Source organism: Pan paniscus, chromosome 14 (genome assembly GCF_029289425.2).
Source record: "Pan paniscus chromosome 14, NHGRI_mPanPan1-v2.0_pri, whole genome shotgun sequence".
Lineage (NCBI taxonomy): Eukaryota > Metazoa > Chordata > Mammalia > Primates > Hominidae > Pan > Pan paniscus.
In genome coordinates this window covers 111,936,588-111,964,208 of record NC_073263.2, presented here as the reverse complement: position 1 = coordinate 111,964,208, position 27,621 = coordinate 111,936,588, and the positions used below count along the sequence as shown (strand labels likewise).

At 49.3% G+C, this 27,621-nt stretch overlaps 1 protein-coding gene and 1 long non-coding RNA gene across 2 annotated transcripts in view; one reads left to right on the top strand and one right to left on the bottom strand.

The window, feature by feature from the left end:
- The window catches only part of COL4A2 (collagen type IV alpha 2 chain), a 209,635-nt gene that overhangs the window by 45,603 nt on the left and 136,411 nt on the right, over positions 1-27,621 (bottom strand). Inside the window, exons 16-27 of the mRNA XM_034936975.3 lie at positions 27,371-27,415; positions 21,347-21,400; positions 20,365-20,431; positions 17,433-17,543; positions 16,768-16,917; positions 9,864-9,956; positions 8,365-8,528; positions 5,111-5,183; positions 4,913-5,019; positions 1,697-1,898; positions 1,241-1,300; positions 207-263 (exon numbers count right to left, since the gene is read on the bottom strand). Of these exons, the coding sequence (XP_034792866.1) occupies positions 207-263; positions 1,241-1,300; positions 1,697-1,898; positions 4,913-5,019; positions 5,111-5,183; positions 8,365-8,528; positions 9,864-9,956; positions 16,768-16,917; positions 17,433-17,543; positions 20,365-20,431; positions 21,347-21,400; positions 27,371-27,415 (1,183 nt within the window). The remainder of the gene's footprint in view (positions 1-206; positions 264-1,240; positions 1,301-1,696; positions 1,899-4,912; positions 5,020-5,110; positions 5,184-8,364; positions 8,529-9,863; positions 9,957-16,767; positions 16,918-17,432; positions 17,544-20,364; positions 20,432-21,346; positions 21,401-27,370; positions 27,416-27,621) is intronic.
- LOC117975672 (COL4A2 antisense RNA 2) lies at positions 4,205-10,845 on the top strand. The gene is made up of 6 exons (XR_010109650.1): positions 4,205-4,276; positions 9,013-9,208; positions 9,580-9,616; positions 9,712-9,774; positions 9,943-10,466; positions 10,502-10,845. It is a non-coding gene; the product is annotated as a COL4A2 antisense RNA 2 (long non-coding RNA).

The window sequence follows — 27,621 nt, the reverse complement described above, 5'->3', positions numbered from 1 at the left end:
GTGTCAGCTACCAGACTCCTTTTTCCATAGTGGCAAATGACAGTGGGCTCCCTGTAGGCACAAGACCAGTTTGTGCTGAGATGCTGGACACGACCATGTCTGGGGTGGGGGATGCAGGACCAGAGGAAAGATGGGCGGGGGAGAAACAGCAGTGTGAAGATGTGGGAGGAAGGCTGGGTGCACTCCAGGTTCCCTCCGTGCATTACCTGTGGGGCCTGGGGGTCCTGGCAGGCCTGGCAATCCCTTGGGCCCCCCTACGCAACCTGGGGACAGAAAGGAGAAAAGATGAGCCCAAGCAATCCTAAAAGCTAAGTCCCACGGCCATGGGGATCCCCAAGGGCAAAAGCACGAGCCGTGCAAACCGGCTACCATTCTGGGATCAGAGTAACTTAATGATTTAATTCATCTTGGTTCTGATGTAAATAAAAGTTTAATTTCATTGTGTAATGTAATCAAAATATTCATATAAAATGTAAACTAAGCCAGTCTAGTCAAATAAAAACTGGCACTGTGCTGGCAAACAATTGATTCCCTCCTGCAGGGCAGTAGCCTGGGTGCAAACCGAGTTAATCCGGCTGCTACCCTGCAAGTCAGTGTGGATGCTTTTCTTTTGTCTGGAAGCATCTGCCAGCAATGGAGATAGCCTGCGATTTCAAAATGCATTATTTGACTCCTCCTTTGTGACTCTGTTTACTTTCAGAGTGAACCACAGCCATCAGCCACCTTGCAAAATTAAATCAAGGCTGCGGGCACTTCTGGTTGGTGTGGCTGGGAGCAGTGACACTCCAGCTGGGGTATTGTGAGAGCCCTTTGTCTAAGAGGCTCTCTTGCAAGAACAGTCACTCTTGGAGCTTGCTTTTGTCTGTGTGCCTGGGAATCTGGACCAGGCTCCCATCTTGGCCTGACATCCTTGCCACCGTCTGGGCTGGGCTCAGCCTCCTCTGCCTGGACCCTCCTGGCAGCACACGTGCCTGTGGAGCTGAGTTGGAATGCACTGGTGCTTTCCAGTGAAAAAGGATTTCTGACAAGAGGGGACTGGTTAAATGTCTCTCCGTCTCTACCAGGTTGTTATTCACGCAATGTATAGTGCTCACCAGGCCACTCTGTTGTGCCATGGAAATCAAATGTGGCTTGCACATATTATTAATATTTCTTATCCCACGCATACTGCAAGAGCTTAACCAGCAGACCAACTGAGAATTCTCTAGTGTCCTAAAGCCACCTGCACTTCCCAGAGTACCTGGCTGGATGGCCTCCTGTCTGTCACCTCCAACGGCCCTTTTCACATCTGTGTCACAATCTGGGGGGAAGACATAAGGACAGAGTGAGGCAATTTTGAAACAGATAAGAGTTACTGGCTCGTCTGGGGCGTGCACGTGTGTGAAGGTGTGTCATATATGTTGCTGGTGGGGGCAGGAAGGCTTTGAAGTGGGCAGGGAACGGGAAAGCCATCTCTGAACTTCCGGGAAAGGCTTCTGTCACTGTAGTCCTACAGGAGAGGCTGCATGTTTCAGCTGCTGAGGGGAGGCTGGTGGGGGCTCAGAAACCTCACAGTTGGGTCATCCCTTGTACGTGCGAGAACAGATGAGGCAAAACAGCATCCTCATCTGACTCTACTGGGAAACGTCTACACTGACAAAGGAAAGCGTGGAATGTCTCAGGACTGTGAAAGGTAAAAGGGAGGATTCCTTCATACCTATTTGTCCTGGGGTCCCTGTGGGGCCAGGAGGGCCCAGGAAGCCTGGTGGTCCAGGTAAGCCGGCGTCTCCAGGGAAACCACGTTGGCCTTTGAGGCCGGGAAGGCCCAGTCCTGGGGGACCCATTTCTCCTGGAGTACCCTTCGTTCCAGGTATTCCTGGATAGCCTGGGTCCCCTGGAGGGCCCTTGATGCCATCGCCCTGTGTGAAAATTCAGTTTATTTCTTAAAATATATACTAATGTTAAAGATCACCTTGACTTCCCTGTTTCCTTTCCCATTTCCTGGAATTCTGAGCTATGGATCCAGAACAGAAAGACAACAGAGATGAACAGGAACCTAGTGCCATGGTCAGCCAGGTCACAGGAGCCAGTGACAGACTGTGTAGCAGTCTAAGCAATGCCACGAAAGCCGGTTCTGGAAGGCACATGTACATGCTTGAGCATTTCTCTATTCCCACCCGCCAGCTCCCCTGCATCAGCCTGGGCCTTCATCTCTAGAACAGCGAAGGCACAGGCTTTTGTGTTCTACTGTGGGTGGAGAGAGAAACACATGATTTTGTTGTTATAATTTAGCATCGGTAAAACGGCTGTTATTTTAAGGGATGCTATGTTGTTAAAGGAAAGGAAGCTAATTTGGACAAGGAAAGAGCCGTGTGCCCCTCAGAAGTCAGGAGAGATTACAGGATTGGGAATGGAGAGGGACTGCCCTGTGGATGAAAGCACCAACTGCAGGGTGAGGGGGGGAGCTGGTGGGAGGTGCAGGGACGGGGTGGGGAGGCTGGCAGCAGTGATGCTGGTGTGATCTGTGCACACACCACAGCATGGCTCGGTGCTGTCCCCACGTGCTGGTGGAACAGCCATGCACGTAAGCCCCCGCCCATCTGCCGAGCCACGGGACGAGGCTGGGTGTTCTCATGACAATGAGGCAGCTGCTTATAAGAAATCAAACCCTGCTCTCCACCGACACCACAGCCCCTTCCTTGTCAAAGGCATGACGGAGCGGGGCAGGGACACCGGTCCAGCCCTCTCTGTTTGAGACCTTGATTAAGTGGCGCACCCCTGTGTTTTAGCTTTTTTTCACAGGGGAGGGGGACACAAGGCTGTTGCAGAGATCACAAGGCAGATGCCCCAAACTTAGTGGACAGCAGTGGGGATGATGCCACTGGAAGGTGGCACAGGCAGGATCACGAGTTTTCTAAAGGCAGAAGTTGACATTCTTGGCTTAGAGATGCCACCAAACAAGGAAGGCACACAAGCACTGGGAAAGCCCCTACACCCCGAGAATGGGAAGCTGAGGCTGCAAGGTTCTCCCTGACCCTAACCCTCACCCCTACCCCTAACCCTGCTCCGACCACCTGCCCCCAGCTGGGCTGGGACTGGCAGCCAGGCTTGGGAGCCGCAGGGGTGGGTGAACCCCATGGCTGGACAAGTGCACCTCCTGGTCACCAACTTCACAAGGCACCAACTCCAGGGAAGGCCACCACTACCGTAACAAATCCAGACTCAAACGGACCACACACATACACACGAGCACACCACACACCACACATACACTCACCACCCCCACCCCGCATGACACTGAACAGGCCAAAGACTGTTCCAACCACAGGAATCATCACTCATCCTCCTCTTCTGGCTAAAGTGACCAATTATGGTTTGCCTCTTATTTAACCCTGTTGCCTCCCAGATGAGATTTTTAAGATACCCAATCATAGAATTATCTGTGTTCTCTGGCCCCAAAAAACTGCACTTAAATTGTAAGAATGTGGGCCGGGTGTGGTGGCTGATGTCTATAAAACCAGTGCTTTGGGAGGCCAAGGCAGGAGAATCACTTGAGCCCAGGAGTTTGAGAGCAGCATGGGCAACATAGAGAGATCTCATCTCTACAGAAAATTTTAAAAATATTATGTGGGTGTGCTGGTGTGCACCTGTGGTCCCAGGTACTCGGGAGGTTGAGGCAGGAGGATGGCTTGAGTCCAGAAGTTCGAGGCTGCAGTGAGCTTTGATTGTACCACTGCACCAAGTGTTATTACAGACATGACCCACGTTATAACTAGAGAAGACATGGGTTATGGAATGAGGCAAATAAGCTGCGAATAGAATTCAGGCGTGAGGCTCTGAGGAGGAGAAAGAGGATTATGACTTCAATCGTCCTCCAATGATGCTGAAGTCTTAACCCCCAGGACCTAGACATGTGACCTTATTTGGAAATAAGGTCTTTGAGGGCGCTCAAGGTCAGATGAGGTCTTTAGGATGGGCCCATTCCAATATGACCGCTCTCCCTATAAAAAGGGGAAATTTGGACCCAGAGACAGACACACAGAGAGGACAGATGATGAGAAGACAGAGAGAAGACAGCCGTCTATAAGCCAAGGAATGCCAGAGTTCCTGGAAGCTGGGAGAGACGCAGGGACAGATCCTCCCGCACTGTCTCAGAAGGAACCAGCCCTGCAGACACCTTGATGTTGGCTTTCAGCCTCCAGAGCTGTGAGACCATACATTTCTGATGTCTAAGCTGCCCAGTCTGTGGCAGTTTGTGACCTCAGCCCCAGGAAACCAGTACAAAGAGCTTAAGGAGGCACAGGCTTGGTGACTAGAGGGAGGAAAATAGAATCTAGAAAAAAAATACGTGAGAAATAAGGTTGCAAGGTCCTGAGCAGAGAATGCTCCAGAGCTGGCAGTGGGAAAGGCGTGGTGGCAGGAGAGGCTCAGAGGCTGGAGGGGGCGCAGGAGGGGGTCTTGTCTCCCTCCATGGCTGCCTCCCTCGCCTCTGACCCCAGCCTCCCCTGAGGAAACGATGCTGGGGTCTTTGCAGGCTACTAGGTAGCCCCTCCTTCAACACCAGTGTGTGTTTGTTGCAAAAATGAAATTGCATATTTCATGATTTACCTTGGAAAAATAGGGTTCCACCACCCATTTTAGAACAGTCTACTTTTTTTGGCGGGGGAGGGTTCTTAGTCTGTTACACCAGGAGGAATATTTATTTGATTGTTGACTTTTAAATGTTCATTTGGAGCTTGGCTTCCAACTTAATTCACCGTTTCCTAAAAAGTCTGATTTCTGCTCATTAGAAATAGAATGAGCAGAATGAGCAGCCTGTCCTATGCACAGGTTGGTTTAGTGCTCATGTCAATACTGTTTGCTTCTGGGGTGTTTGGAGAACCTGGAGGATGAAGAAGAGAGGACGGAGCTGCCGCAGTTTGTGGCTACTCACGGGAGGGCCTGGGAGGCCGGGGAATCCATCGAGCCCATCGCGGCCTGGGCTGCCATCGTCACCTTTCATCCCGGGCACACCTGGGACGCCGGGCTGTCCCCGCTCACCTAGAAAGGGATTTGCATGTGAAGCTGCCCAGGCAGGTGCCCACAGGAAGGCTCAGTGCCCCAGGGGCCGTGTGGCCAGAGAGGAACTGACCTTTGGTTGTGATTGTTCTGGAATCTCCTTTTGCTCCTTTGGGTCCGGGAGCACCAACGTTGCCAGGCACTCCCTGTGGAAAACAGACAAAAAAAAGTCTTCCTTCTTTGTACTGTGAGGGCATCTGAGAAGATGGCTGGCAAGCTTTTTCATCTCACACAGCTGGCAGGCAGTCACCTGTCACCAAACCGAGCGCCACCCAAGGAGCACTTTCTGGGATGCTGGACACGCCCCCATCCAGCTGTCCAGTGTGGGGCCACTGGCCGCAGTGGCTGTGGAGCACTGGAACTGCGGATGGTGGGACTGAGGAACTGGATGGTACCTTTTCTTTAATTTTAAATAATTACAATGTGGCCGGGGGCGGTGATTCACTTCTGTAATCGCAGCACTTTGGGAGGCTGAGGTGGGCGGATCACTTGAGGTCAGGAGTTCAAGACCAGCCTGGCCAACATGGTGAAACCTTGTCTCTACTAAAAATGCAAAAACTTAGCTGAGTGTGGCAGTGGAGTGTGGTGGTGCACGCCTGTAATCCCAGCTACTCGGGAGGCTGAGGCAGGAGAGTCACTTGAAACAGGGAGGTGGAGGTTGCAGTGAGCCGAGATCTTGCCACTGCATTCTAGCCTAAGTGACAAAGTGAGACTCTGTCTCCAAAAATAAATAAATAAATAAATAAGTAAATACAATGCAGTGGAAGTAGCCACAGGTGGTTGGACAGGGAAACCCAGGTCCTAGGCCCATCTTCAGTGACCCTGGGCTCTGCCCAATGGTGCAGATGTGCAGGCCCCAGCCCGGGGCAGCTGAATCATTGCCTTCGTGTCCACAGAGGCCCCAGGGATCCACGGGCTCGGTGCCTTTTGAGAAGCACTGAACTAAAAGTCAAGGTGGCTTCCTCTAAACCACAGTCATTCAGGAGCCAAGCAGGTTAACCCAGGTATGGAGGATAACATTTTGTGATAATATTGAGAACAATAAATGGTATTTAATAGAAATTTGTTTCCTGCACTGAGGTTAAGGTTGAGAGAAAAAGATACTTTAGAGAGAAGCTGCCTGCAGGGACTCTCAAATCGCAGCCTGGAAAATCGCGTCTAGCTCTTTCCACGATGAGCAGGGTACCCATCAGCATTGTGTTTTCAAACGTGAGCTGTGCTAGCTTTTGACATATCTTGGTTGACGCTATTTCCAAGAATATGGGAATGTGTGGAGTTGCTTTAATTAAATGGAATGTTGCAAGTAATTGGGAGTTTCCCTTCTAGAAAATTCCACAGATTCTTGATTTATTTAGTGCTTTGCAACATTACTTTAGAATCTAGGAGAGTTCCTCACACACAGACCAGGCCCAATCAATCAATACACATTGGGTACATGGATGGAGGGATGGGCTTATTGACCCACTCCCACACTTCAAGCGCCCTGCCAGACTCTACCAGTACAAATATTAAAAACCAAAAACAACAATAAAAACAAACAAACAAAAACTAACCAAAAAACTCCCAAATGGTCTCAGATATTCCCACTTCAGTGTGGTTTCCATACACACAATCATAGAATTCAGTGCAGGACACCAGGCACAGCCAGAGGCGTGTGAACAAAAGTTCTGTGGACGTGTGTGCTTGGAAGGTTTTAGACATTTCAGGGGCACTGAATGCGGTCCATTTGGCTTCTGGGAAGTATTCAGTCACTTTTTAAACAACTGAGGATCCTACTAGCTTTGCCATTGGTATATGTGCAGTTCTCACCCCACGCACTTTTTCTGAATACTAGAGCCACTTTTACTGCTAGACAGCCATGATTCGGAGATCGCATCCTTTTTAAGCTGGGATAAAATGAGCACCTGCTATTTTTTGTTGAATTTTCCTATTTGTTTTCTGAGAAAACCTAGGGCATGGATCAGCGAGGTGCCCGGGTCTCATTTTCACCTGCACAGCTCCGTGCCATGAAGAAGTTGGGAGTCATGGCCGTCAGCAACACAGCTCTGCGGGGCTGCGGTTCCTTCCATGCTGTGGGCTCAGATCCTTTAAGTTTCCTTGGCCAAGTGTCCTGACCAACTGTTTTTCCTCTATTGCTGAATATGTTAAATAATGAACTTTTTGCTTTATAAATTTCCCAGAATTCTCTTTTTAAGTTAAAAAATCAACAAAAAGTATACTTTCTTTGTCTACATCTGAAATTCACTTTGAACTCTTTGGTCAGCTAAAATCTGCCACGGAAGAAAGGTCTGCTGCAGGTGACCTTTTCATAAGGCACAGAATAAAGGCCATGAGCTGATGTGTGTGGGGTCCACACCTCCACACAAGCACGTGCACAGTTTAAAAATCAAAAGGTCTTGCTTGTTATCAGGTGAAGGAAGCCTTCCAACAATGCTGAATCAGTTCTTGCTAAACTTGAGAAGGCGAATGTTCGATAAATAAATAATGTCCTTTACATTAAAAATGATAGGTTTTTTTGAGATATAATTCATATAGCACAAAGTTCACTGTTTTAAAGCATAAAATTCAGTGATTTTTAGTATTTTCACAAGGTTGTGCAATCATCACTCTTATCTAATTTCAGAACATCTTCATTATATCAAAAAGAAACCCCATTCCCATTAAGCAGGTACTCCCCACCCCCACCCCCACCTCCACCTGTGGCAGCCACCAATCGACTTCCTGTTTCTAGGTCGCCTGTGTGGACATTTCATAAGAATAGAATGGGACACCATGTGATAGCATGTGTCCTTCTGTGTGGGTCTCAATCCCCATGGCATAACATGTTCCAGGTTCATCCACAGTGTGGTATGGCTCAGCACCTTGCTCCCACGTGAAGGTCAGGGCTATTCTGTGGTATAGATGCTGTATAGATTTAGCTGATCCATTCATCAGGTGATGCACATTTGGATAGTTTCACCTTCTGCCTATTTTGAAGAATGCTGCTGTGAACATTGGTGTATGTGTGTTTGCGCGGACATGTGCTTTCAAGTCTCTTGGGGATACACCAGGAGTAGCATTTCTGGGTCACGTGGTGACCCCCTATTGGACTCTTGCAAGAGCTGTCGGCTGCGGTTCCCACAGCAGCGCCCCTTCTCAGTCTCACCAGTGGACGTGTAGAAAGTCCGCTTTGGGGTATGTGGGTTTTTTGAATGGTTTAGCCATGCCTTGGGTCCATGAGTGTTGCTGGTCTGAAGCTGTGTAAACTTAGGAGATAAAAGGCAAGAATGGGACACCTGGGGAGGCCTCAGAGTGTCTTGCCAGCTTCATGATGAAATTGCTCCTCACCTTGAGCCCTGGGAACCCAGGGAGGCCGTGTTGGCCGGGGTCTCCTTTGTCCCCTTTCCTCCCTGGCTCCCCGTTGATGCCTGCGAAGCCCTTGGGTCCTGGCAGTCCCGGAAGACCTTTGATAGCTTCGTCGCCTTCTGTACATCTGCATTCCCCAGCGTCACCTGCAGAGGAGGGAGAGGAGGGCCTCCTTGTTCCGCATTCCTCTTAGCGTGGCGGGGAGAGGGGTATCAGGCAGCGGGGAGAGCTGGGCGGCACGCTTGGTGCTTTATGGACACTGCCTGTTCTGATGGGCACTATGACCCCCATTTCTTAGATGGGAAAACTGAGGCTCAGACTAAGTGACTCAAGTGTTCACTCATAGTCTCATGGGGTTCAGAATTTGACTCTGATGTTTACTACAGATACTTAAAAACTGGGACCACATTCAGAGGCATAGGTTGAGTTGCGGGGAGTGTGAAGGAGGTTAAGGAATTCAGTGCTTAGAGATGAAGATTGCCACCATTGGGCCTGCGGGCCAAGGGGAGGAGCCATCTCCAGGGAGCCATCAGGGAGGGCAAGAGCCCTGGCCTCAGAGGCCAAGGTCATGAAAGGTCATAGGTGAGCAGGGAAGACGTGCCTGACCTCTCTTCCTCTGTTTTGCCACAGCTGAACCCAGGGAGTTGGGCAGCAAGGCAGCACCATGCTGGCGGCAGGGGTTGGCTCCCCCAGGGCAGAGAAGATACCCAGTGGGGAGGCCCCACTTCCTCCAGGTCCTGCAGTGCCTGCTCTCAGGTCATGCCCATCCACAGCGGGGTGCTGAATGCACTGCACATCCTACATACCCCAAAACGACCAGGGCGTGGTGAGTGCCAGGAAGTGCTCCCCATGTTCTGGGAGGGGAGAGGTGAGCAGGAGCACACCCTGCACCACACCAGAGCCCACAGAGCCTCACAGAGGATGGCCTCGAGCTAGGGGCAGAGTCCCTGAGGTGACTGGGAAGGGTCAGGTGCAAAGACCACCTGTTCCAAGTTTGCCTCCTCATCAACGGGAAGGGAGACCCAGGCAAACCACGTCACTCCACTGAGTCTCAGTAGGACCAGGGATGGTGACTATACCAGCACCTTGCCATGGACAGAGCTCTCTACAGACCTCTGTTACAATGCCTTGGAGCTGAGCCCTTGAGACACTATCTGAGTGCAGCCTAAGAAATAACTGTTTTCCCTTTTAACCCAGCACAGGACTCAGCATCAGGCTCGCTGCTGCTAGGAAGGTCAGTGACAAGGATGGCAGATGGACAGCAGGGACGGTGAGCCTGGGGGCCGAGTGCTCAGACAGCACCGCTGGCTCCATGCGCCTCTCTCTCAGTGCCACCGCCAAGGGTACAGGAGGCTGGGAGAGACATGCAGGCTCATTTTCATCTCCAAACACGTGAGTGGGGGATGGATTTCACCTCCTGTAAGGTGAGGGACTTGGAAAGGCCAGGCTGTCCTCATCCCATGCCTCCCAGACGTTCTTACCTTTCCACCCCTTTGGTCCGCGGGCTCCAGGGGAGCCGGGAAGCCCAGGGAAGCCCGCTCTTCCTTTTGCTCCTTTCAGCCCAAACAGGAAGCCTAGAGAGACAACCACAGATGCAGGGCATCAGCCCCACAGACGCCTGGGGTCCCACGCAGACGCAGGGCATCAGCCCCACAGACGCCTGGGGTCCCACGCAGACGCAGGGCATCAGCCCCACGGACGCCTGGGGTCCCACGCAGACGCAGGGCATCAGCTCCACGGACTCCTGGGGTCCCACGCAGACGCAGGGCATCAGCCCCACGGACGCCTGGGGTCCCACGCAGACGCAGGGCATCAGCCCCACGGACGCCTGGGGTCCCACGCAGACGCAGGGCATCAGCCCCACGGACGCCTGGGGTCCCACGCAGACGCAGGGCATCAGCCCCATGGACGCCTGGGGTCCCACGCAGACGCAGGGCATCAGTGCCATGGACGCCTGGGGTCCCATGCAGACGCAGGGCATCGGCACCATGGGTGCCCGGCATCCCACCCAGTTGTGAGGCACCAGCATCAAGGATGCCCAGGGTCCCCCCAGACACAGGGCATGGGCACCACAGAGACGCCTGGTGTCCCCCCCAGACACAGGGCATGGGCACCACAGAGACGCCTGGTGTCCCACCCAGCCCAGGGTGGCTTTCAGCCAAGCCTCCCCAAATGATCCATAAACCCAATTTCATAAACAAAAGCACATTTTTTCAAAAGAAAACTTAGACTATTTTGTGGCGATAGCCTTCAGGGTTGGAAAGAAATGTAAGAGTCTGCAAATTTAGTTTTTCCATTAAACTATAGGGATAACAATTATTCCTTTTGAGAAACATTGAGTCCAAAGAAAAGTTTTGATTTTTTGATCATGTAACTTGGATTCCAAGACTGCTACACACTTCTGGTTCCCCCCCAAAAAACTAAATAAAAGATGAACTCAGTTTCCCATTTTGATCTTTTTCTGATATGGGAATGGGGGCACACGTGTGCATCCCTCCAGAACAGTTTCCTCTTTCATGCCTTACATGCACACACACGGAGTTAGCATAACTGTTATGCTAATTAAATGTTGTGGCCAATCTGGATTCAGCATGGTCAGCCATGTTGGATGACCTCGCCCACCACCTTCCCCTTGTAAACCTCTCCCGACTAGCTCCTGCAGGGCTCAATGATCCCGGCGGGGGCATCCCTGATGATGACCGTGCAAGAAACACGGTGCTCTTCACACCAGCAAAGTGCGCGCCGTCGCACTGAAGAAGAGTGCCATCTCGTGGCAGGAGGAGGGTGCATGTCTGCAGGACACACAAGCTGCTGCTGGGGGCAGGCTCTGCAGGTGTGCCCTGCAGCTATCTGTCCTCCTCACTGTTAAATAATAGGGCCAGAGCTCCAACGGGCAAATGGCACTCCCCCAGCAAATTAAAAGGCATGTTGCCATACACACTACATGGAACCTGAGGGGAGCAGGGGATGAGGCCGTTACACACAGGAAGGTGAGAAAACTCCAACTTTAAAGAACCCAGCTATCTGCTTGGAAAAGAGCACGGGAGTTTGCAAGTCAGAGAACTGCCAGGTGAGGATAAATGTCTATGAGAATGAGGACATGGATACCGTCCCATGCAGTTTGCTCACTGCACGTTTACCATAGCTCATTCACTCATTCGCTCATCAAACGCTTATCCCGTGCCTATGCTGTGCCAGGCTGTGTGCGAGGTGCTGTGTGTATACAACTGGAAATGAAACCGATGGACTCTCATGGAGCTTACAGCTTAGACGTGGAGACACACATTAAACACACAATGCAGGAAACACACTAATGCGGATTTTCAAATGATGGCCCGTGCTGGGGAACAGGGGAAAAGCAGCAGGGAGAGGCCCAGTGAAATGTTTTGCGGGTAGTCAGCTGAGTCCTTTCTGAGGAAGTGATGCTTCAATTAAAGCCCAAAGAATAAAAAGGAGCCCCTGAAGTGGGGAGCGGGAGGGAATGCTCCAGAGTGAGGACAGGGTTTCTAAAAGGCCCTGAAATAGGCAGAAGGCCAGCGCCCGCAGAGTGGTGAGTGAAGGGCAGATTTGCACAAAGGGAGGGGAAGAAACCGGACTTGGCTTTTACCCCGAGGGCAGTAGGAAGCCATTAAAGGGCATCAAGGAGGGAGGCTACGCGGTCTGCCATGTGAGTCTGCCGTGTGGACGACAGGCTGGAGAGGAAAGGAACAGCGGGTGCCATCCTAGCAGGCTGCGCGGGCGGTGGTGGTGGATAGCAAGGGCACACACAGCACTGGAGCGGAGGACCCGCCAGGATTGTGAGGGAGCCAGTACAGAATGGGTGAGGTAGGCAGAGTAGCCCAGGGCTCTGCTGGAGCTCCCGGGTTTGTGCAGGAGGGTGAGGACCAAGGGAGAGGTCTGCGGGGTGGCAGGGGGTGGGGACGGTGGAGGCCCAGAGCTCCATTTTGGACATGGAGAGCTTGAGGCATTCGTGAGACACGTGCATAGGGTTGACTCTGTGTCGAGTTAACGGTTTCTGTTAGTAGCTCAGAACACAGAACAGGGCCGGAGAGGAAACGAGCGAGTGACCAGCACACACTGCATGTACTTTCATGTGGAGGACGAGTTCATCCGGGGGGGAGTGCAGGGAGGGGCAGGGACTTCAGGGGAGAGATGTCGGGGGCCAGTGGGATTTCCCGGGAGTGGAGGGGAGAAGACAGCGTCTCAGGAGGAGAGGCGGCCGCACCCCGCACTGCTGGGGACAAAGGGTGACCGGTGACCAGGTCAGCTGCGTGTCCGGTCAGTTGTGGACTTTTGTGAGCTTTGTTCTATGTCTCCAAGCTCTCCCTCTGTGTGATGAGACGTGCAGTGTCGCAGGTAGAGAGAAATTTAACCACACGCACTTCAGAGATGTCACCACTGTCAATCTGAGACACGTCATTCATTCAGGACAAAGAGATTGTGGGCGCTCCTTACAATGGAAGCACTGGATGCTTTGCAAATTTAGTCCCAAAGGGACACAGTGGCTCTCTGAAGGTGACAGCCTTCCTCTGCCCCCTGCTGCTCTCCTTTTCTCTAATATATTAGTCATTTTAAATAAGTCCTATAGAATAGCAGTGTGCCTCTTAGATGTTTGCAACATGATTTCCACAAAGAGCCCCTGGCCAAACAAGCCAGGCCTATTTAGACTTTTTCTACGTGGAACAGAACTTCCCAGAACTCAATTCAGCTAACTGAACTAGAACAGGGGGAAGCAAAATATTTCACCCAGAAAGAAAACTGTCTTCGTGGTTTGATTTTACTGGAGCTGCAAAAGACTAAAAACTCTGGTTTTCATCAGTAGCAACCTATAAAACAGGATGAAATGTAGTTAACAAGAGAGGAATCTAACAATTTCATTCCAGGGGAAAAGTCAGAGAACTCCATGGGAATCAAGGTCATTCCTACTAAACTACAACCACACACACACATTTTCTAAAGGCCATTATGGTGGACTACTTTTTGTATAAGAACTTGCTTTAAAAATGTTGATTTGGAAACCATGTGTCTCACAGGGGTAATATATATTAATTAGAGGACTTAAGTTGTATGCTTTTAACATTTTTAGCTGCTAACATTGATCTGATACCATTCATTTTATTATTTTCCTCATCAGCCCACACTACAGATCAGAAATTAAATTGTTCACAGTTGACTTATGCTAGTAAACCACGGATTTACTAAGCAAGACTTGAAAAGCAAGATGGCATATGCTGTGACTTTATCAAAATGGAATTTAGTTACAGGAATAATGGCAATGTTAGCCTTTGATCACAGTTCTTTAAAGTGGATTTTTTTTCCTTTTTTTTAATTGAGATGGAGTTTTGCTCTTGTTCCCCAGGCTGGAGTGCAAAGGTGCGGTCTTGGCTCACTGCAACCTCCGCCTCCCGGATTCAAGTGATTCTCCTGTCTCAGCCTCCCGAGTAACTGGGATTACAGGCATGCCCCACCGCACTTGGCTAATTTTGTATTTTTGGTAGAGATGGGGTTTCACCATGTTGGTCAGGCTGGCCTCGAACTCCCGACCTCAGGTGATCGGCCCCCCTCGGCTTCCCAAAGCGCTGGGATTACAGGTGTGAGCCACCATGCCTGGCCGTTAAAGTGGAATATTTGTATGCTTTTGTTTTTAACATGTCATGTTCTGCTCCAGAAAAAGAAAACTCAAAAGATACCATTTGCTTAGGAAATATAATGCTCATAGAAACCTAGCTCTTATCACAGCAGTCCAGGATAATAAAAAAAATTAAAGGCCAGGTGTGGTGATTCACACCTATAATCCCAGCACTCTGGGAGGCCGAGGTGGGCAGATCACCTGAGCTCAGGAGTTCAAGACCAGCCTGGGCAACATAGTGAAACCCCCATCTCTACCAAAATTACAAAATTAGCCAGGCATGGTGGTGGTGCATGCCCGTAATTGCAGCTGCTCAAGAGGCTGAGGTGGGAAGATCGCTTGATCCCACGAGGTGGAGGTTGCAGTGAGCAGAGATCATACCACTGCACTCCAGCCTGGGATACAGAGCAAGACCCTGTCTCAAAATAAAATAAAATAAAATAAAAAAATAAAGTTCACACTGCTCAGACTCTTTGGCAGGTTCATGATCCAGGGAAATATCTGCACCTAAAAATTTTCAAAATAATGTGAGAATATGTGAGTTTTCTAATTGAAGAAAAATTGGGAAAGTAGAAAGCATATTAAAATTTTACTTTATAATATAAAACAGACACAGAGAAGTGACTAATACTTTTTAAATAGAAGATATTGCCTCTAATAACTCCAATGATTTTCCTTCTAGATATGTCAAAGAGAAGTAATCTTCCAAAAACAAACAATTAAAACAGAGACTTTGGGCCGGGTGCGTTGGCTCATGCCTGTAATCCCAGCACTTTGGGAGACCGAGGCGGGTGGATCACGAGGTCAGGAGATTGAGACCATCCTGGATAACATGGTGAAACCCCGTCTCTATTAAAAATACAAAAAATTAGCCGGGCGTGAGGGCGGGCGCCTGTGGTCCCAGCTGCGTGGTGGCGGGCGCCTGGGTCCCAGCTACTCGGGAGGCTGAGGCAGGAGAATGGAGTGAACCCGGGAGGCGGAGCGTGCAGTGAGCCGAGGTCATGCCACTGCACTCCAGCCTGGGTGACAGGCGAGACTCCGTCTCAAAACAAACAAACAAACAAACAAACAAACAAACAAACAAAAAAAACAGAGACTTTGACCTGTTACTGAAACCAAACACTGTCCACTAGCAAACATGGTGTTTTTCCTCCCCGAAGGTAGGAGGCTATAAGAGATTATTAGGGGCAATGTCAGGGAATTTAAAGTAAACTACTTTGGAAAGAAGAGGCTGTTAACTTTTGGTCAACGTCACACAGAAAGAGACTATGACCTCTTATTTTCTCCCAATGTCTCCTATATTCACTCTTGTGAGAGAATGAAGTATTCCTTTTAGGCATTTCACAACACCGAAAGGAGGCGTGTCCAATATTTTGCCTTCTCTGGGCCACATTGGAAGAAGAATTGTCTTGGGCCACACATAAAATACACTAACACTAATGTTAGCTGGTGATACGGTTAGGTTTTGTGTCCCCACTGAAATCTCATCTTGAGTTGTAGTTCCCATAATCCCCAGATGTCATGGTGGGGACCTGGTTCACAGGAGGTAATTGAATCATGGAGGCAGTTTCCACCATGCTGTTCTCACGATAGTGAGTGAGTTTCTCATGAGATCTGAGAGTTTTATAAGGGGCTTTTCCCCTCTTCACTCCTTACTTCTCCTTCCTGATGCCACGAAGAAGGACATGTTTGCTTCCCCTTCTGCCATGATTGTAAATTTCCCGAGGCCTCCCAAGCCCTGCAGAACTGTGAGTCAATTAAACCTCTTTCCTTTAATAAGTTACCCAGTCTTGGGTATGTTCTTATAGCAGCGTGAGAACGAACTAATACAGCTGATTAGCTACAAAAAATTGTAAAAATGTTTTTAAAAAGCTTATGAATTTTGTTGGGCTGTATTTGAAGCCATCCTGGGCCGCATGTGGCCCGTGGGTTGGACAAGCTTGGTCTTTAAAGCATAATTCTCTGAATGCTGAAGCTGAAAGAACAGCCTTTTCTGACAGCAAGCTCCAGGCGGGACTGCATGTTTCCCTGCTGCCTGAGACAGGTCATTCTCAACTCAAGCTGAGTCACCTAACGTTATAACCTGAAAGAGCATCTTTGCTGACTCAGGGATGCACTACTGGGTGGCAGGTGGGTCCACACTCCTGTGCCTGCCGGCTTTATTGACTTTCATGGGCATTTGTCTGGGCCTTGGCGGACGGCTGTCACTTATTTTTGCAGATAATGCAGCCATCTCTTTTTGTCACCAGCTACTCTCACCTGTTCAGTTGTAGCTTTGGCTGTGCACGGGCTGAGAAGGCAGATTATCAAGGTGGCTTAAACGTGCTGGAGTAACAGAGGAGAGAGGCTGCCAGTCAAGGGTGAGGCCCTCACCCTGGATAAGGTTTGTGGAATGTATCACCCCGTCACAGAGGCAGCAATGTCAGCTTACATCTGTTTCCAGACTGCGCAGCTCAGATGTTTCGCTGAAGGATGGATTTCACCGAAGCTGCAGCAACTAAACCTCACTGTGTGGCATCCACGGGGCTGTGATACTCACAGGCTTACAGGGCTTCAGCTTCCATCCCCAGCTTCTGCGTGGACCCCAGAGAGCACCCACTACACCCTAATCTACCTGGATCCACTGCACCCTGATCACTGGCCTACTGGATTCGTTCCCAGAGTCATTTAGCAGAGAATCCGAAATAACATCCGGCTGGGACCGGGCTTCATCTGAACATTAGGCTACACCCTCCCTTTTGTTTCCCTCCACTCACCATCAGGTCCAGGTGGTCCAGGGAGCCCGGGGGGTCCTGGAGGCCCTCGCTTTCCATCAGGTCCAGGTGGGCCCCCGTACAGCGCAGGGATGCCGGGGTCTCCGATGAAGCCCTTGGGTCCCATCTCACCCGGCAGGCCTCTCCTCTGATCTGAAACCAAACAGCATTCACCTGCAGCGTGAGTCTCCCATACCACACCGCTGCCTTTGTGTTCGTGTCCAGAGGGGCCCACTGGGGCACTAGCGGGCTTCATGGCCCCGTCAATAACTCCGATGGGTAGAAGCCATTGGTATAGTTCATTATCCTTTTTCAACATTAAAAACACCCCTCTCCTTGCCCCTCAAATAATGGCTTGATAGTTGTGATCAACACTGGGCAACAACACCTGATGATTCTCCGTTCTCTTCCCAACCCACAGGTGGAAGCATGCCAGTTACCCATCGTGGCACCATCTAACCTAGTTGGGGAGTTACTGTCATATGTGCGGGGGTTCTGTGAAGGTGTCCAAAGCATGTGTGCGGGGCTCCTTAGAGCTGCTAAGACTAGTCAGTGGGGAAAAGTAACAACGACATAGCTACGTCGTCAATGAAGTCTCCCTTGTGTGTGCTAGGACCTGAGCGCAGGTGCTTTGGGTCTCCGGTGTTGATATTATGAAGCCACATTACCTCCATCTCCGATGGAGAGGCCAGGGGCACCTGGGAGGCCCGGGTCTCCTGGCTCACCCTGGCTTCCTGGCTCCCCTTGGGCCCCTGGGAATCCCGGGTCACCTCTGGCACCTGGAAGGGAAACAAGTCCCACAGTAAGAACAAGACCATGGTCTATGGATTGCAGCTGGCGTTCACTTTTTCATTGACTACATATTTACCAAACGCTCCATATGCTGTATGCGGCCTGATGAGGAGTTAAGATGATTAATACATGGGGTGGTCTCTCTTTTTAAGGGGCTCATTCTCCAGCAGGGGAACAGGATTAGTGAAAACCGGGTGAGGAAGTAGGTGAGTCCAAAGCTCGAATAAAGAAGGAACTAATGTGGTTGCCAATTCTGCTGGAGGCCTGGGAGCGAGGAGGCCTCACTTCCCTGCACCCCACTCTGCCCCTCAGCCCCAGCTTTAACCCTATTAGGCTCTTTTTCTCATCCCTGTCTGCTGGATGCATAACAAAATTTGGCTTTTAAAAACTTTCACCCCTGAACAAAGACAAAGTGGCATGGCTATGTTCCTTTGCTGTGTAAATAGCAACGCTTTACTGTAGAACACATTTTTTTCTAGACTATAATTGGGAAAGATGAGAAGAATGAGAAGAAAATAGGACTTTTTATCATGTAGGCATTCGGAATTTCTAGGAAAGCTTTCACTCTGCATGTCGTCTTACGAAGTTCCTTAAAATAAGGAGAGGGGTTGCTGGGCGTCACACTGAAGTCGCACGTGCAAGGGACAGAAGGCCTGACTTCCGTGTATGGCGTCTCCTGCTCGGGCAGCTTCATGCCGAGTGTGCAGGGGGCTGCGCTCCGCAGCCAGAGGCCCTGGGCCTGAACCTGGCTCCTCCACTTAAAGGCAACCCTGGGCAAGGAACTCAACGCCCTGCGCTTCCATCTCTCCCTCAGTAAACGCAGCCAAGTCCATCTCCACCTCACAGGGTCACCCAGAGGGGTAAACACACTGAAAAGTACAACTAGGACAACTTGGAGCATCGCCTGGCACGCAGTGTGACCTACACACCTGTTAGCCATTGTTATGATTCCATAAAAAGACACAAAATTGAAAGCCACAGACCTTCTCACTTGTTTGGAAGAATAGGAAGATTACTTTTATTTCTAGGTACCTTGGAATCATTTCTTTTAATACAAACCCCTCTCTCCTTTTTGTCTTTTGACAAGTTCATGCAATGTTACCTTGAAAAAGATACATTTACTGCCTCTTTTCCCTGAGGGAATCTGCTGGTTAGTCAACCTTTGACTTTAAGAAACCCTGGAATGCAAGTCAGTCACATTCCAGCTCACCAATAACTCGGGAATGTTGTCCGGTAGAAAAGGCGGCAGGCAACCTCTGCATTTCTGAATCCGCTTGTGGGAAAAAGTGAATTTTGAAAGCACCTGCCTTTGCAGTGTGAATTCCAGGAATATAGTACGGTGAGAAGGGAGGGGTTGGTGAGAGTTGGGTTCTCAGTCAGCAACATTTTAAAAAAATGCAAAAGAAACATTGCCAGCATTAACTTAAAAATTATGTTCTTAAAATCTCAAAGAGAATATTTCCTTTTTACCAAAATTATGAATAATGAGTCAAGTCAAAGTGGGCTCATGGCTCTTTTTAGTGGGTCTCAGGTTTGGTAGCCAGGTGTGCGCCATGGATGAGGCAGGAAATGCCAGCTTCGTAGTTACGGGCATCATGGAAGCTGAGCATGGATTTCAAAATATCCCCATTCATGGCTCCACGCCTCCCCAGACAGACATCTCAGGGGCTCCTGGAGGCACTGCCCATGGCCTTGTTCTGTCCTGTGTTTTGATCAGCATTGGATGAAGACATGCAAAGCCATTATCAAACTGACAGAGGGCTCGCTTCCAAGCAGGGAGGTGAATTCTTGACACCTGGGCTTAGAGGACAGGGAGACCAGGTGACCTGCTGAGTTCAAGAGGTAGACACCAGAGCGTCTGTATTTAACAAACCCTACCCTTCACAATGCCTGTCTGATATATGTTTCTGCATGTCGTCACTCACACAGTCAGGCGTTTGCTGAGCTCCAACTCTGTGCCTGTCCTGTTCCAGGCATTGGGAATAGAGCAGTGAACAAGACGGGCTGAAATGTCTGTCCTCACAGAGCTGACTATAACATGGGCCAATGATCCGCAAAGATATATATGCACGATTATTAGGAGGAGGTTCTCGAAACATTTTTTTTTTAACCTAGAAGGATGCGCATTCTACAAGGTTCAGAGCCAAGTGCTCTAGTTGCAGGACTAGGATCAGATTTCCATATGATCTCGCCAATTTGGAAGCCGAGCCTTAATAACAAGATGAGCATTAGTGACGACATGCGCAAAGTCCTTCGTTTACACTCCAAGGTCAACTGTGACAGTGGGGAGTGGTTGTTATGTGTAAATATCTGGGAATTCAGTTGCCTTGAAGCCTGAAAGCATGTGATTGTTCACTGGTTATGAGTTATGGTCAATTCCAGGTGTCGGGCTGGCAAGCAGAGGGCTTAAGAACCTTGGTACATTTGGAGAAAAAATCTGAAGGTGGCTGGGGCTGCTGCCCCTGGATATCTTTAGCGATAGTCCAGACGGCAGAACTAGAACTCTACAAGTTAAGCAGAAATGAAAGAATTCCCCAACGGAGGGGATTTCTCACGTGTAGGTGGTGAGGACTGTCTCAGGCACAGGCAACACGAAGGTCTCCCTGTGACACATTTAAGCATGAGGGAAATTGTACATGAAGTTATGTTCTAAATTTCAGGGTTTATTTTTTATTTTTTTTATTATTATTATACTTTAAGTTTTAGGGTTGCTTAGAATATCTGTCTTGAAAGTTCATAGCTCTGTGTCCCTAACAGGAGAGAAAGTGTATGCGATGCTGAACTATGCAGGTGAAATTGTTCACACACCTTTTGCTAGGGAAGGGTGAGGGGAGTAGGCAGGTAGTCCAGGGGGCCCTGGGTCTCCGGCTTCTCCCTAGAGAAAGAAAAGAGAAAAATAGGATGTGAGAATAGCCTTTTGGAGTTTTTGACAGTACACATATTTCCAAAGAAGAAACCCGAGCGTGGACCGTCAGGCTGGCAGAGCAGCTATTTCAACCAGTGGAACCACAGACAGTGCCTGGGGCAGCATCCCCATGCTAGGGTGGCAGAGCCTGGCATCCCAGCCACCAGCCACAGGTGCCCAAAGAGAACAAGACAGGCAGGGGCTCATCTCATTTTGAAATCCTTGTCGAATGCCAGGAGACTGTGCTTTCTGTAGTTCAGACTATTACATTTTGGGTAGTGATAGCCGAGCCGCCTGGCGAGGGTGGGCTGGGAGATGATGCGGCCGCAGGACCCCCGTGGAGCGCCATCTGTGTCGTAAGGCAGCATTTGTCATAAGGCAGCATCCCACGCATCACCTTCACCTCTTTGAGCCTCACCCGGCTCAGAAGTCCTCTCCAGATGTGCCCCCACCCAGGTTCCCCACGGGTGCGTTCCCCTCTCAGCTGGACCAGCAGCACCCACCTGGTCCTCCACCTAATGGTCTCCCCTCCCTACAAGCCCAGGAATTACTCACACAAGCCACATCCTCCCTTGGAAACCAGGGGCACCGCACCCTCTTGTTACGACAAAGCCTGCCTTCCCCAGGGCTGCTGGCTTCCTCTGTGCCTGAGCGCACCCCTACGTGGCCCTGAGTGGCAGGTGGCACCCTTCTACCTGGCAGGGAGCACACGTGGCTTGTAGGTCATCATCCACCTCGTCTGTCCAGTGTCAGAGGCCATGTATTTGGGGATCTTGAACTTTTTAGGGCAGGGGATGCCTCCACAGGACACCATCAAGAGGGGAGTAAGGCCAGCCAGGGTGGGCGAGACACCATAAGTGGCAAAGACATGAGAAACGGGCTCACCTTGGGTCCCCGGGGTCCATCAGGCCCTTGATAGCCATCCAGGCCTCGGCTTCCCTGCAAGAAAGATATTTGCTTTTAATTTTTGTCTCTGATGTATAACTCCAAAAAGTGACCGCAATAGCATTATTATATCTCACAAAATTAACAACAGTTTATTAAAGTCATGTATTAACCCAGTCTGTGTTCAATTTTCCCTGACTTGGGTCTCAAGTGTCTTTTTAAGGTTGCTTTGCTAGAACCAGGAGCCAAAAAAGTCCAAATATAACACTTGGATGCTATGTCTCTGAATTCTCACTTAATTCACAATAGTCCCTTCTTCCTTTCTATGTTTTTAGTATCATTTTGTGGTTGTTGAAGACACTGGGTCATCTGTGCTGCAGATGTTCTGTGTGGTGGGCTGCAGTCAGTCTCACCCCCGTGGTGTTGTACAATCTGTTCTTCTAACCCCACGTTTCCTCCACGTGAGTCATTAGGGCTGGAGGCTGCCCTAGGTGCAGGTTCCCCTTTTCAGCAGGGATCGTTTGCGGAGGATGCTGGGCACCTCTTCTCCTACAGAAGATATGAGTGCCAGGTTGCTTTTATGATTGATCAGTGGGGTCAGGTGTTGACAACCTGAACCAACTGTTGAAACTCTCCCCCAGGGTAGGTTTTGAAAATCTTCATTTAGTACCAAAATAGACGCATTAAGGTTTCTTAAGTTAGAGTTTTTTTCTCTTCATTAAAAAAAATCTCTGTTGGGTATGGTGGCTCATGCCTGTAATCCCAGCACTTCGGGAGGCCAAGGTGGGAGGATCACTTGAGCCCAGAAGTCTGAGACCAGCTTGGGAAACATAGTGAAACCCTGCCTCTACAAAAAAAACATAATGTAACCGGGCATGGTGGCCTGCACCTGCAGTCCCAGCTACTTGGGAGGCTGAGGTGGGAGGATTGCTTGAACCCAGGAGTTTGAGGTTGCAGTGAGCTGTGATGGCACCACCGCACTCCAGCCTGGGCAACAGAGCAAGACCCTGTTTCAAAAACAGAAAACAACTATAACACTAAGTTTTGTTTTCTCATTCCCTTGAACATTTTTTGAAAGAAAAAGTTTATCATTGAGTCATATCATGAGGTATCTGGACAGAAGAGTAAAGCTCTCTAAAAATCCAGCCATGTATTCCCTCTTTTAAAGAACATGCATGGTTCAGCTCTCAAAATTCAGAATGCCAGATGCCACAGGTATAAGAAAGGTCCATTCTCTGATTACTTTCGAGGTTATCTTGACACCCAGGAGCAGGTGTGCTGAAAGTCATGTTTTTTTAGACTGAACTGAGACGGGGTTCACTTTGTGTGTGTTGTTGTGGTCCTGTGGTTTGGACCCGGACTTTCTCTCACGCTAGGTGGAGCTGAAGACTCAAAAGTAAAGACAAACTTCTGTGATTTTAAAAATGAGGTCCTGTTTAGAGGCCACGTCATAAGATAAGCTAGGAATCCTCAAGTACCTGGCATGACAGGAGCTGGCAGCTGGACACTCAGTGGGAGCTGTCAGCACAGCCACAGACTGGCCAGCTCAGAGGGTGCCCTGGAATTTGTCAAATCTGAGCTTCACTCTGGGCCACGAGCATCACACACCTATGCTGTGGCATCCTCAGCAAACAAAACAAGCACCCCAGACACCACATGTTGCCATCTCTGCTGAAGGGTCCAAGACAGCATGGGCACTTTGAACCATCTGAAATGCACTGGGCATTATAGAAAACCCATTGGGGAAGGGGGACAACTTAAGGAGCACTCAGGATTCCTCTGAGGCAGCTGGAACCCCAAGAGCCAAAGCAATGAGCTAAAACTTTCCAGGGGAGTTCCCAGCGGCAGGTCAACATGTCAACTGACTCGGGGGAGGCTGAGGGTTATGCACGACTTAAGGAGAAAATGCACCCTCAGGGTTCATCTGAGACCACTGGCAGTGAAACCCAGATAGGTGGGAACCCTAAGTCAAAATGACGATCAAAACTTTTTCCTCTCTGTTTCTCAGTGGCAAACACAACAAGGTCGGGGAGGCGCAGGGATGGCCAAGGAGGAATTACCCAGGCGCTCCCAGAGTCAGGCTGGCAACCACCCCGGGAAGGACCCAGTGGAGGCTCCGCCGGGCTCCCTGAGACCCCGCTTCCAGGCAAGGTCTGTACTCCTGCTAGCAAGCTCACCACAGAGCCCACCCTTAGGGGAAGCTGAAGTCAGGAGACTGACATGCAGATCACTATTTTAGAATGGATAACTGTGAAGGGCTTTGAAACTGCAACCTCCTTTCTCCCCGGCCCTCCCCCAAATCTAATAACTTACCACTCATTTGAATTCAGTGAGGTCGTATATATGATTCATAGGAAGTTCTGATTATGCAATTTTAGGAGTACAAGGTTGATTTTATGTTTTTCAAGGGTGGAAATAACTGGAGTAAGGAAAGTCCTTGAGCAGAAGTCTTCAGGGACTAGCTGACACAAACAGATGGAAAGAACGTATGGCTAGACTTTTTTAGGGAGATGCATGCTTCTAAAGCTTAAAAGCAGTCTGCTGTCTCTCGTGGTGTGAACTGGCCTGTTATCTTTCTGTTCTTCATTGGCCTGTTGTACCCTTTTCATTTCAGTGGCCGAGGGAGCACCTGTTAGGCTAAACAGAACGCATGCGCCTCTTGAAAGAGGCGCCTCTGCAAAGAAACCCTGCCAGCCTGCAAATGAGATGCAATTTAGTATAAAAGACTAAAGACAGGGAGAGTTCCAGAAAAGAACTCAATCTGAGGTCATGTCTGCCACTTCAAGCTTTGCAGAGGAAACCTACACACAGCCACAGGGAACACTGAGGCTGCATCTGGTGAGAGTCCAAGTCATCGACACTGCAGCCGGTGCAAATGCAACGTCCCTGAAGTCCTGGACAGTCCTCATAGAGGACAATGGTCCTATTGAGGGGGGACTTCCCACAACACGATGCATATTGGTGTGGCATGTATTCCTCAAAGGAGACTAGGTCTCAACGAACACTTTTTAAGATAACTCTGTGGAGTTATTTTAAAATTATAAAATAACACTGTGGACAGCATTTGCTCAGTTACTAAAGATATGTTTCCCCTAGAAAGAGGAGACGAAACCATCTCTAATTTCTCAGAAAATTGAATATAACCAAATTCATAAACGCTACGTCTCCATTCCTTTTTAGAAAAGGCTGGAACTAATAGAAGTTCTGACAATCTCAGTGGGGATGACAGGTGACCAATTCTGTGTTTATGTAGAGGAGGGCAAGTTCCTACCCAGGATATCTTTTCTTTTCTGGTTCCTCCCATTTTGATGCACTGTTTATGTCACTGAACAGTTGCTCCTTGGAGGGGCTTTTGGTGTCTGGGGGGAGGTGTTGGGTGGGGAACAACTGAAAGTCATGGAGTGATGGCCACCTGGCCAGTGGGATGACAGAGGGCGGACATAGCTGTGGTGCAGATCGGTGCTCACAAGCAGGGCGGCTGCGTCATTTCTGTATGTCTGCCTATTTCCCATTTCTATAGTTGAGTAAACTGCCTCCCTGTAACCCACTTAACTGGAAATATCTGCATCTTCCCGAGTTGTTGCAACTGCAGAAAGTAAGCTGGGAAATGAAAGCCTGACGCCTCACCATCCTCACATCTGGGCCCCAGCCCTGGAGCTGCCAGGTGGCCACTGTTTACACAGCATCTTGTCTTTCATTAACTTTGGAGTTCCAGGGAGCAGCTCTGTGGAACTGCCCTTTTTTTTTTTTTTTTTTTTTTTTTGAGACAGAGAGTCTCACTCTCTCTCCCAGGCTGGAGTGCAGTGGTGCGATCTTGGCTCACTGCAACCTCTGCCTCCCAGGTTCAAGCAATTCTCGTGCCTCAGCCTCCTGAGTAGCTGGAATTATAGGCATGCGCCACACCCAGGTAATTTTTTTTTTTTTTTGTATTTTTAGTAGAGACAGGGTTTCACCATGTTGGCCAGGTTGGTCTTGAACTCCTGACCTCTATGATCCACTCACCTTGGCCTCCCAAACTGCTGGGATTACAGGCACCTGGAAATGCACTTTTAAATACTACAAGTCCCTTGTGTTGAAGATGGAAAACTAAAGATAATTATAATTTTACCAGCACATGGTAGGAAATTAACAGCAGCACTTTAATCACATGGGGTAGGTGGAAACGGGTTACTTTTGAACGATAATGTCTGCTTTAGCCTCTGTCCCTTTACAACATTTGCTTTTCCTAAGCCATGAACTAGAATGTGGCCTCTAGGTGGGGTGCATTTGGATAGCTCTTGTTCTAGGTGTGCTGCCTTTGGGAGTACTCCGATCAGTAACTTATGTTATGAAAGGCTGGGTGTGATTACGGCAAAGCCTGGCATTGGCTCCCTGGGCTGAGTTTAGCATAAAATAACAGGAATGGGAACAGTATGATCATTTGAGGTTGCAGGAAGTCAGCAAGATTGGTGTTAAGTTTGAATGGTCAAAAGCAGAATGCTGGGTCAAGACGGCCCGTGTCTAGAGCCAGTGGAGGTCAGAAAGCGAGTCTGGGAGGCAGGTCCATCTGTGGTCCTGGAACAAGTATGGCGGAACCCCCACCAGGCCTGCCGAGCTTCTGTACCAGCTAACTGAAGCCCATGGGCCTCCAGACACCACACTACTCTCTGTGCAGCCCTGAGCAGGATTCAACAGAGTTGTGATTCTGAGGCTAGTGATTTTGATAAAACTCTATCTCTGTGCACCTACTAGGACTGAGTGATGGACATACTAGCCCATGGGCAGGCAACCAAGCCCTGTGTACCACCGAGGTGACTGCATGTTTGCTGGAAATATGAAAACCACCTTGAGGGGGTAAGGAAATATGGCGCATCTATTGACTGCCATTCTCTGCAGCTTTAAAGAACGAGGCAGATGTGTACCTGCCGACGTGGAACATTCTCTAAGGGGCACTGGGCAGAGCAGCACAGACACGGTCATTTCTTTTGTTGCTCCGTTACATGCATGTGAAGCTACATGTCTTTGTGCGTATGTTGGCATGAGCGTGATGTGAGACCCAAGGGGCTGTCAGTGGTGGTGTCTGCGGAGCCTGCCGGGCCTGCCGTAGGAGGCGTGTGCTGTGTGCTGTGGGGTGGGACCCGCAGGCACAGTGAACAGTGAAAAGGCATCAACCACTGAACTAAAACATTGTGTATGACCTAGAGTTCAGACGGTTCTAAATCTGACCTAGATTCATAATATATTTCTTTTTAAAAATTTTATCATTATTATTATTATTATTTTATGATGGAGTTTCACTCTTGTTGCCCAGGCTGGAGTGCAATGGCGCGATCTCAGCTCACTGTAGCCTCTGCCTCCCAGGTTCAAGTGATTCTCCTGCCTCAGCCTCCTGAGTAGCTGGGATTACAGGTACTCACACCATGCCTGGCAAATTTTGTATTTTTAGTAGAGACAGGGTTTCACCATGTTGGTCAGGCTGGCCTCAAACTCCTGACCTCAGGTGATCCACCCTCCTCAGGCCTCCCAAAGTCCTGGGATTACAGGCATGAGCCACTGCGCCTGGCCCATAATACATTTCTTACATAACATTTTTCTCCTAAAAAAAAGCCAAAAATCTGTCCACAGAACTCATGATAAAAATAATTGGGTTGTCATTAAACATAAATGAAGTGTCACAGTATGGGTCAATCTATAAAAAAATTTAGGTGAACCCTGGTCACCAAGTCCAGGAGCTTCCTATGAGTGACAAGGACATGGAGGAGGGGTGTGAGGTTGGACGATATAGAAGCCATGGCTGGTGGGGTCGAGTGACGGACACTTTGAAAGGGAGGAACCAAAAGATAGTTTGCAAAAATGAGAGCCAAGGTAATGACCCGGTTCAAGTATTGTGAGGCAGGATTATCTTTGTGACTGCAAATACAAGAATCATTTTCAATGTTTTTTTCTGGAGACAATTTTCTTTCCTGAGATGCCAAGGCCTATTTATTTAACCTCTGTGGGATGTCGTGGGCCCAGAGCAGATTGCAGTTCATGCATCCAACTTACCTTCTGTCCTGGTGATCCTTTTTCACCACTCAAGCCAGGGTAACCCTGGAATGAACAAAAAACAGAAGCAAACAGCTCAGAATATGCAGTAGACATTTCCAGAGGGCTTGACTACGGCACCTGGCTGTGATTACAGCAAAATGCTGATGGACAGATCGAACAAGTCTCAGGTCCAGATTTTGAAGAATAGCAACAAATTGCCAAATTCAATACCAACTATTAATACAATTCTTTCCCCTTTACCAAGTTGT